The 10636-nt window shown below is 60.8% G+C and overlaps 1 protein-coding gene across 4 annotated transcripts; it reads right to left on the reverse strand.

Moving 5' to 3' along the window:
- Positions 1-13: 13 nt before the first annotated feature.
- Positions 14-4398, reverse strand: AP5B1 (adaptor related protein complex 5 subunit beta 1). Of its 4 annotated transcripts, none has more exons than XM_050960414.1 (3): positions 4338-4398; positions 3261-3435; positions 14-2858 (listed from the first exon to the last, which is right to left on the reverse strand). In XM_050960414.1, the coding sequence occupies exons 2-3, from the start codon at positions 3411-3413 to the stop codon at positions 258-260; spliced, it is 2754 nt and encodes a 917-aa protein (XP_050816371.1). In that variant the 5' UTR covers positions 3414-3435; positions 4338-4398; the 3' UTR covers positions 14-257. The 4 variants fall into 4 exon arrangements, with proteins under 4 accessions (XP_050816371.1, XP_050816368.1, XP_050816370.1 ...); XM_050960411.1 differs by having other exon boundaries at positions 4279-4356; XM_050960413.1 differs by lacking the exon at positions 4338-4398 and adding an exon at positions 3665-3887.
- Between the last annotated feature and the right edge of the window lie 6238 nt (positions 4399-10636).

Raw genomic sequence — 10636 nt, forward strand, 5'->3', positions numbered from 1 at the left:
CCACATGCACTAATTTGTTCATTTCACTGCAAATTTTACTTGCAAAAGGCATTTGTACAGAGCTTCAGAAATTTACATTTCAGGCTCCCAGCCCCACTCAGAGATTGGCCCCTTAGTGGACTGGAGATGTGTCCCCCTATGTCCACTCTCAAATCCCCCTCATGGTTGGAGACATGTCCCCTTTACTCCCACTCACAGACCCCCCTTTCTGGGGGGTGTCCAACTCACAGATACCTCTCAATCCCTATTTGAGGCTGTCACTCCACCACCTTCCGCAGGTAGGCACTCAGGTGGGGGAGCACCTTCCAGTTGTCAGTGCGAATGGTGACACGCGCTGCCCCCTGGGTCCCCTGTGCCTGCAGCAGCACATGGTAGTGGGGTGGCAGGGCTATGGCAATCTTGTAGGTGCCCAGCTCCTCTGCCACTAGATAGCTGGCAAAATGAGCCTGCACCAGGACACCCAAGGGCTGTTGGGTGGTGGGCCAGCAAAAGAGGCTCTCGGCGCAGTCACCTGACCCATCTGGGCACAGGGAGGACCAGAGGGTGTCAAAGAGGTGGCGCCGGCTCTCACAGTCCCAATTCACGGGCAGTGCCAGAGGCAGGAAGATGTCCGGAAAGGCCACCTGCAGTGGTTCTAGCTGGCTGCAGTAGGTGAGGCCGGTCTGCGTGGTGTACAAGGCGCTCACTGCCAGCTCGGTGGGGTAGGGGCAGCAGGGCTGCAGGTGGAGTGTGAGGACGGGAGATGGGTGGGTGGCGGAGAGGCAGGGCACGCACATGTCAGGCACTGGCTCATAGAAGTTGTCGGAGCGCTCGAAGCGCAGCAGGAGGCAGAAGAGTCGCTCAGGTGAGGACCCTGTGTGGAGCAGCCGGTACGTCAGGCTGAGCCGCGCTGGAGAATGCAGCTCCAGGAGCCGTCGGCAGCAATCCTTCACCTCTTGAGCATCAGCAGGGCACAGTTGGGAGGCTGGCACTGGTACCAGGGTGGGCTTGGCTGGGGCCTCACGCTGCAGCAGCAGCAGGGGTTGCGGGGCTGGGTGCACGGTGAGTGCAGCGGCGAAGTTCTCGCTGTCTGCCATGATGGAGGAGGAGAGAGTCCGGGCTTTGAGGCGCCCCCCAGGTGCTAGCACTGCCCCCAGCTTGTCCCCAGACAGACACGACAGGAGTGTGTAGTAGAAGCGAGCCCGATCCTGCACGTCCACATCCGGGTAGCTCAGTGAGACGTCTTGGAGCAGCTCAGCCAGCGGGCACCCCATGGCAGGCGGAGGCTGGTGCTGCAGCAGGTTGCGGCAGACGCTCAGCAAAGCCTGGCCAATGTACCAGTCTCCCAACTGTCCAGCACCTGCCAGCTGCACCAGGCGCTGCAGGAAGCCAAGTGTGCTGCCCTGCGGGACCCCACTCTCCTTTGCCACCCGAGCCAACAGCTTGAGGTGCCAGCCCAGCTCCTGCTCCCAGGGTGGCAGCAGTGGCATGCCCACAGTCAGCTCCTGCAGGGCCTTGCTCAAGGATGTGGGCCAGGCTGGGTCATCCAGCACCAACTGGGTCTCATTGAGCAGGTTGATGAGGTTGGGGGCCAGGGAGCAGCGCTGGCGATACAGCCTCACCAGTGTGCCTGTCAGCTCTCCCATAAGCTGGGGCCTTGAGCCAAAGTAGCGGGCAAAGAGGTAGGCAGCTCGGAAGAAGAGCCCAGTGGCCTCACGCCCACCTTTACCGGCCACGGGGTCTGCCAGTGCCAGGACATGCTCAAAGATATACCCAACACCTCGCTCAGCCTCGGGGCCCTGGTTTTCCAGGCACACCAGGCTCAGCAGGTTCAGGCGTGCCAGCATGGTGCCCGGGTCGTTGAAGAGGGAGGGGAAGAGGCAGGCGGCCAGGCGGGGTGTGAGCAGGACTGGCAGCCCCTCCTCAGAGCCAGAGCCCAGCGGGCGGTTCTCGGGGAAGTGCAGCAGGCAGTCGAGGTAGAAGAGTTTGAGGGGCGAGGGCAGTGAGGGATGCTGGGCCATGCCCACCAGGCGGCGCAGGAGGAAGGCCTCGTCCTCCGCCGTGAAGAGGCTGTCGGTGAAAAGCCCTTTGAGCTGCAGGCTGGCATGCAGCAGTGCCACATGGGCTGTTCCAAACAACCGCACCAGCTGCGCCTTGAAGATGGCAGGTGACTGGGTGCGGATCACACACACCATCTGGGCCAGATGACACAGAAGCTGACTCTGGGCAGGTGGTGTCAGCAGATAGGAGCCATCCAGCAGCTGGGACAGCACCGACTTCAGCTCCTTGGTCTCGGACGGAGTGGGCAGCAGCAGCAGATGGTCAAGGGACGCTGGAGAGACTGCCCCGGCGTTCCCCACCGCCTCCCAAGCCAGCCCCTCGTTGCCAGCCAGCAATTCACTGAGAGCCCCCTCACCCCGGCGGGCCAGCAGCAGCACAGCATTGCGCAGGGCCAGGCTATACAGCAGCGTATAGCCCTGGTGGACAGGCGTGAGCTCTTGCTGCTGCATGGAGTGCAGCGAGTCCAACCGCCGGGAGAACAGGCCAGGGTAGCAGCACTCCAGCTCCCTCAGACTCTCGCAGGCGGCCGCCCGCACCCCGCGATCACCCGGCCCCTGCCGCTGGTCATTGAGGTCCGAGGCCAGGTGCAGCAGCAAAGAGAGGTAGTCACGAGAGGCCTGGGAGCCCTCCCCAAAGGCCTCAGTGGAGATCAGCACAGTCCCCACCACCACCAGTAGGTGGCGTCGCAGCCAGGACAGCTTGGGTGAATGGGGCAGCTGGGCAAAGTTAGCCAGGAGAGAGCCGGCCACCTGCTCACCCACCTCGGGGTCTGGGCACAGCAGGGTGGGGAACTCCAGCAGAAGGGTCAGCATGGAGACCTGCAACAGAGAGAGAGAGAAAGAGAGACGAGTGCAGTCAGGGATCTGCCACTGTGGGCTGCGATGCACAGAGGCACCACCATGAGATAGAACGGGAAAGCCACTAACAGAACCGAGGAGTCTTGACTCCCACGCCCTTGCTCTAGCCCTTCCCAGAGGCAGGGGTAGAAGCTAGGTGTCCTGACTCCCAGCCCCACTGCTCTAACTACTAGACCTTACTCACCTTGCAATGCCAAAGAGACAACCTAGGAGTCCCCCACAGCTTTAACCACTAAACCCCACTCCTTTCCTCCTCCAAAGCTGAAGATAAAACCCAGGAATCCCTGTATAAACTTGCTTTAGCCCATTACATCCCTCCCCAAGCCAAGAATAGAACCCAGGCATCCTGCCAACCCCACATACCTTGGTTTGCTCACTGATCCTCTCGCTGCTGAGGTCTTGCAGCAGCTCAGCCAGGAAGGTATCATCACTCCCATGGGCCAGAAGGAAGGCTGTGGGGCCTGCTCGGAAGGTTGTTATAAGCTGGGCCCAGCTCTCCCCACTCCGCACACTCATGGCAACCCCTGGGAGGGACCACCTGGGCGGGAAAGAGAAGCTGGTCTGAGCAAAAGAGTGTCCCACACCAGAGCCACAAGCTGCTAGTCTCACTCAAGCCCTGCCCCAGAGGTGGCAGCACTGGACAGGGATCTTTGTATAATCAGCGCCCCCGCCCCAAACTCAGTGGTGGCCACATCTCAGTGCCTGTATGTAATGGGATTATTGACCTGAGAATCAGGACTCTCTCTGTGGGCCAGGCCGCTACTAACCCAGTTTTAATCCTGGGGAAACTGAGGCATCAAGAAAATGGGACAAGTAGCAATCCCGGGAAAGGGGGGGCAGCTGGAGGGAACCCGTGGGACACTGATTGAGGCCAGGGACGAGTGGGAGCCTTGGGGTTTCGGTAAGAGCGAGCGGGGGCTGGAGAACAGACTGCTGGGTGCACAGGAGCGCTGGGGAACGGGCCCACGCACGGGAATGTGGGTAATGGGGGGGTTCAGGGCCCCACGCAGGGGCGTGTGGGCAATGGGGGACAGGTCCATGATGACCCCACGCACGGGAATGTGGGTAATGGGGGGGTTCAGGGCGCCACGCAGGGGCGTGTGGGCAGTGGGGGAGAGGTCCATGATGACCCCACGCAAGGGAGTGTGGGTAACGGAGAATATGGCGGTGCTGGGTGGGGGCCCCAGGGGATTGTGGGTGATAGGGAGTGGGGAGTGTTGGGGCAATAGCTGGGGGTGGGGAGTTGTGGGTAACGGGGGCGCTGGGGTGGGGCTTCCTGGCGGGCTGTGTTGGGGGGGGTCTCAGTGCGGCAGCCCGAGATGGCCCCAAGGGGGTCCCAGGGAATCCCCGCCCCGCGGGAAGGAGGGGACGCTGCCCCTACCCGGCCCCCTCCACGGGGGAACCCCGGGGCATCCCCGAGTCCCAGCCTGGCCCGCTCACCGCCCGACGCAGCAGCTGCCTCGGCCCCCGCCCTTCCTGCTTCCCCGCCGGCCGCTAGATGGGGCTAGAGCCGCTCGGCCGGGCGGTGTTCCCCAGTATGTCCTCGCGTCACTGCCCGGCCCCGCCCCCCGGGGCATCCCCCTCCCCGCGTCACTGTCCGGCCCCTCCCCCCGGGGTATCCCCCCGCCTTACTACCCCTCGTATCCTCCTCCCCCAAGTCATTGCCTGGCCCCTCCCCCCGGGGTATCCCCCCTGCCTTACTACCCCACCCCCGTATTCTCCTCCCCCAAATCACTGCCCGGCCCCTCCCCCCGGGGTATCCCCCCGCCTTACTACCCCCCCCCGTATCCTCCTCCCCCAAGTCACTGCCCGGCCCCTCCCCCCGGGGTATCCCCCCGCCTTACTACCCCACCCCCGTATCCTCCTCCCCCAAGTCACTGCCCGGCCCCTCCCCCCGGGGTATCCCCCCTGCCTTACTACCCCTCCTTATCCTCCTCCCCCAAGTCAGTGCCCGGCCCCTCCCCCCGGGGTATCCCCCCTGCCTTACTACCTCTCCTTATCCTCCTCCCCCAAGTCACTGCCCGGCCCCTCCCCCCGGGGTATCCCCCCTGCCTTACTACCCCTCCTTATCCTCCTCCCCCAAGTCACTGGCCGGCCCCTCCCCCCGGGGTATCCCCCCGCCTTACTACCCCGCGTATCCTCCTCCCCCAAGTCATTGCCTGGCCCCTCCCCCCGGGGTATCCCCCCTGCCTTACTACCCCACCCCCGTATCCTCCTCCCCCAAGTCATTGCCCGGCCCCTCCCCCCAGGGTATCCCCCTTGCCTTACTACCCCTCCTTATCCTCCTCCCCCAAGTCACTGGCCGGCCCCTCCCCCCGGGGTATCCCCCTTGCCTTACTACCCCCCCCGTAGCCTCCTCCCCCAAGTCACTGCCCGCCCCTCCCCCGGGTATCCCCCTTCCCGCGTCACTGCCCGGCCCCTCCCCCCGGGATATCTCCCCTGCCTTACTGCCCCCCGCGTCACTACCCTCCGTATCCTCCTCCCCCGCGTCACTGCCCGGCCCCTCCCCCTGCCTCGCTGCTCTGGGTACACCCCTTCCGCCCCTCAACATTACCCGTCCCCCAACCGGAGCAACCCCTCTCCTCTCTGTCGCTGCCTGCTCCGACCCCTCCACCCCCGACCAATGGGCCCATCCAGCCATGGATTCCTCTCACCCTCAAGGACTGTCACCCCACATCACCCCATCCGCACAGGATCCTCGTCAGTTTCAGGGACTGGGTGGAGGGATATCAGGGGGCTGCAAATCCAAGCTGACAGGCACTGGCAGTGGCAGAGCTGGTGAGGAGCCCAGAACTGGGATAGCAGGGGGTGGGATTGAAGGGTGCTGGCAGAGCTCTTGGGGAGCCCAGGGCTGAGTTAGCAGGAGGTTGGGGTTGAGGGTGACAGGCAGGACTGGCCTATGGGATGGAGCAGGAAGGAGTGGCAGGGCTCTGTCCCCAGAGCATCTAACGGAGGAGGCGATGGCTGAGTCCTGGCTCTGTTGCTCCGGAGGTCTGGGATGAGGGGGCAGAAGCAGGTGCCGACTTGCTTCAGTTTCGTTGTGTAACCTCTGAGTAACAGTCTCATGAAGCCACCCCCACCTGAGCCATACCAGAGACCTCGGATAACAGGTTGCAGGTACCTAGGGGCTGAGTGGTCCCCCTACCCTGCTATTGCAGCTTGGCCCCCCTAATATCTGCTAATGCCTCTCAATCCCAACCCACAGCCTCTTGCTAATTCCAGCTCTGGATTCCCCCCACCCCCAGCTAGCTCTGACAAGGCTCCAAAATCCTGGCCTGCAGCCCCCACTATCCCTGGGACCCCTTGACCCCATGCATAGCTCTATGGGGCCAAAGAAGACACACATGGAGGCAGATTGTGCCCCACTGAGGCTAGGGCATGACATGGGTTGGGCAGACGGGGGAAAGAGGCACAGGGCAGCCCGTTGTATCTTCTGCTCTTCCCCCCACTCCTTCATCCCCCTCATTATTTCATGCACTTGCCCTGATACAGCTCCTACCCTCTGCCACCCCCCTCAACCAGCAGCCATGGCACTGCTGGGTTGGAGATACCCTCTTGGCCTGGGGCTCAGGCACTGCCAGTAATCAGAGCCTTGGGCAGGTTGCCCCTGCACTGGGATTAGGGAATGAGGAGAGGGAGTTTTGCTCGGGAAGGCTGGGATAGGTTGGAGTGTGGGCGGGCGGCGAAACTTAACTGTATGGCAGCAGGAACGGGGCCTGCCTGGGGCACAGGGAGAGGCCCCCTCGTGGAACCGGGAGCTTCCTGCTCCCCTAGCCAGGCGCGGGGGCGAGAAGGGAGGAACCCAGCGGCAGGAGGAGCGGCAAGGCCTGGGGTGCAGGGGGCCGGAGTCAGAAATCCTGGTTTCTGTTTATGGCTCTGGGAAGGCAATGGGGGCTAGTGGTTAGCACAGGGTACTCCAGCCCAGCGCCAGACAAATTCCACCTCTGCTGTTTATAGCTTGTCTCAATAAACCCTGCAGTTTCAAGTGGATACAAAATTATTTTTCACTTCCTGTCCAAAACTGTTATGTGGTGTTACTGTGAATTGTTAAACAGACCCTGTGCACTACCCCTGAGGTGGCTGCATCTCAGAACTGGGCAAGGGATGAAAAGCACTAGTGGTATATATTAAGCATGGATCTATTTGGAACTATTCGGTGTCTCTGGGTAGCCTCTCAGAGATGCCATCCCCATGAGGAGATGGGGAAATTGAGGCAAGGAGCAGGAAGGATCACCAGTGAGTCAGTGGTAGAGCTAGGGACAGCCCTCCCCCCCCCAGGTTCCGGCCGCACCCCTCCTGTCCACATCCAGACTGGTTCCCCCGCGTCTGCCCCATCCCTGCCACGAGACTCATTCCCCCCTGGGGCTGAGGCTGGGACGCGTCCCAACACCAGGAACTAGCCAGGTCGAAACTCCAGCTGGGATTTTGGGAGCATCCCAACCCAGAGAGCCTGGCTAGGAGCCAGGGCACCTGGGTTCTTCTATTTGCAGCTGTGAGAGGGGAGGGGAGCCTAGTGGTTATGAGGGCTGGAGTGAGAACTGGGTTGTAACCCTAGTGCTGGCTCCAAGGAAGTGGTGGTGCCTCAGTTTCCCTGTGTGAGTGGTTTTGATGCTGCTTCACTTGTGGGTTAATTAGCCAAGTTCTTTGAAGGCATGTTATAGACGCAGGCTATGTGCTGCAGTGCACGGGCTTCCAGTGCCACGAGCCTGGGCAGTGCCCAGCCCAGCTCATCATCACCAACCTCACAGCTTGTCTGCCTCACAGCAAGGTACCCACATATGCCAATGAAACTGCCCAGCCAGGAAAATCCCCTCAACAGAGTGAGGGGAAACTGAGGCATAGAATTCAGGGGCTCTGCCTCACAGCCCCCCTTCGTTCTGACCTCACTTCCCCACCAGGCGCAGGGCTAAATCCCAGGAGGCCTCGCTCCCCACACCCCCAACCACTAGATACGCTGCCAATCCAGAAGTCCTGTTTGTTGTCTTCTCCTCCCTGAGGTTATTTACCCGGCTATTTTGTTGAACCCGTTGGGCTGGCACCACCTGCCTGGTCTTGGGTGTTTCCCACATCCAAGACATGCTGACATCCGCTTTGCCTGTGGGCTGAGGCTCAGGAGGCAGCGGAGCCCTGCCTGTGCTGGGATGCCTGGAGATGGCAGGCTAAGCAGGTCTGGTTTCAGTTGGGATGGGAGGGGAGACCACTAAGGAGCTGCAGGGAGTGGGTAGCAGGTGCTCTCCCTTCTCAGTCACCACTGGCCCCAATGGTCAACCACAGTGTGAAGGGGTGCTGTGCCGCAGGGAGTGTGGTGGAGGGCTCATTAGGGGTACCCTCCTCTCACAGCCAGGGATGACCCCAATCCCCCAGTGCAACACCACGGGGAGCTCAGTACAAGGGATGCTCTCCACTTCATGAGGGTGCCGTGCTGTTCCTATCACTGTGATTCACTGATTAAGGTGAGATGTAAAACCGTGACCCTGCCCCATTTATGGTTGTTAAACCTCCTGGCACTTTCCCCACATGCTGGTGTGTGAACTCCAGTGTCCTGGCCAAACCCCTGCTCTGTTGACTTGGTTTCTGCCTCTCTGTGCCCCAGTTTCAGACCTAACCTGGACCATCTCCCCCCTCCACACACACACACACAGCTGCCAATGCTGTGTAGCGTTGCTGTGTGCTGTTACACTCCTCCACCACTCCAGTGCGTTCCACCCCAGGGCTGGCCGCATTGCAGCTGTGGGTGGGGTGATCTCTGCCCCTCTCTGGCGTGTTATGGGACAGGGGCACTAGAGGAAACATAGGCAGGATAATTATATGTTTCAGGCTTCACGCTTTTCCTTGGTACTAGTCGTGAGCGGTGCTGGACAGATAATTAATGGGTCCATACCTTCCCCGCCCAGATAAGGGCACATATTCTGGGCCTGTTGCTCCAATCCGGGTTGGGAGGAGGAGGGAATGGGGTCTTTCCCCTCTAGGGGGCACCAGTTCCCATCTAACCCCAAGCTGGTACGGGAGAGGTCGTGTCCCATCCCCCACCTCTCTGAGCCAGCCAGTCCCCACATCCTGGACCTGGATTTTAGCCAGCAGCCCTTGAAGAAGTGACTGTGTTCCGCTCCCAGGTTTATGTGTGTCAGGGCCTGGCTTGCGGGACTCCTGGCCCCAGGAATGTGCTGTGTGTGCCAGGAGCATCTCGGCCGACAGGTGCCAAGCCGGCTGCAATTAAGATTCTTTGGAGCTGGGCCTAGCTGGGCCCGCAGCTCTCGTCCTCACCCCCCCACCCCCCGCACCCGCCAGGCGTTGGCTTCCAGCATCCGCCTGACGCTCCGGCTCTCCTGAGCAGCGGGTGAATCACAAACAGTTCCTTCCCCCTCCCAGACCAGGAATCTGCTGGGCTACACAAAGCAGCCACCTGGGGAGGCGGGGGACACATGGTTAGAAGGGGCTATATGGGATTAAGTGCTGTGATGGGTAGGTCATGGCTAAACCTCTTCACTACCTCTGCTTCTGCCACTCTCCTCCCAGAGCTGGGATCAGAACCCAGGGGTCCTGGCTCCCAGCCCCCCTGTTCTAGCCCAATTAACCTCACTCCCTCCTAGGGCAAGGAATAGAACTCAGGAGTCCTGAGCCTCAGCCCGCTCTTTTCTACCACGCGGCCCCACTCCCTTCCCAGAGCCAGGGATAGAACCCAGGAGCCCTGACTCCCAGCCTTCCCTGCTCTAACTCTCCCCCAAAGCCTCCCAAAATGCCACCCCAAATTCCCCCACAATCCCTTGCTCACCACAACCACGCCCCAGAACATCTCATCCCCCAGTCCCATATATTCCCCCGCAAAACACTCTTCCCCTCAAAACTCCCCCTCCAACACATTCAAACTCAGGACTTTGGAGACCTGGGATGCACCTGTTTCTGGGGTGTATGCTTTTACTTCCATGCAGAAGGGGGAGAACTGCTGGGGGTGCGTGTGCAGAATCTGAACTCTGAACATCCTGTGCATTAAATTTTGCTCCATAGATCTTTGCAGATGGCCTCCCTATGCGTGTGTCTCAAGGGGAGGGGGAGAATTCATTCATACTTAGTCCTGCCGTGAGCGCTGGAGCCTGGCCTAGATGACCTCCCTTCCAGTCCTACGAGTCTATGATTCTAAGAGTCCTGCCAAGTTGCTTTTCCAGCCTGGCTAAGTGCAGTCTGGCTAACCTCCATCCCACGAACCCACGCCGTTCTGACATTCCCCTCTAACGCAACCTGCACCACCCCGCTGACTTGTCCCTTGAAACAGGAGCAGACGCCTCCAGATGGAGCTGAGCTGCAGCCCGGAATAAACAGCACAGCTTCTCTTTCCCAACCTTCCCCTGGGGCACTTGGGACTAACATCGACTGTTGGCTGCAGGAGCCCATCATGAGACATCTGAAGCCTGATTCCCAGGGCCCCAGTGCCTCACAATGGAGGAGGTGGATTTTGCACAGGGATCTGTAGCACCAGTGAGGTCTAATGGGGGGGGGGGGAATGTCATAAGAGACAGGGGTGCCGAGCCCCATGGAGAGATCTCAGCAGCTTATTTCCATGCCTAAATGAGAAGGGAGCAATGTGAGGTTATGGGAGCTCGGCGCGGCTAGTGATCAGGCGCAAGGTTTCCCTGGTCCAGCAGCCATGAAGCCAGGCCTCCTCCTTGATTCTGCCAGCTCCTATGCATGGGCAGAGCCCTGTGGCAGCCCCTGAGAGATAGGCTTGGGTCCTGGGGACCACC

The sequence above is a fragment of the Gopherus flavomarginatus genome, chromosome 6 (genome assembly GCF_025201925.1).
Source record: "Gopherus flavomarginatus isolate rGopFla2 chromosome 6, rGopFla2.mat.asm, whole genome shotgun sequence".
Lineage (NCBI taxonomy): Eukaryota > Metazoa > Chordata > Testudines > Testudinidae > Gopherus > Gopherus flavomarginatus.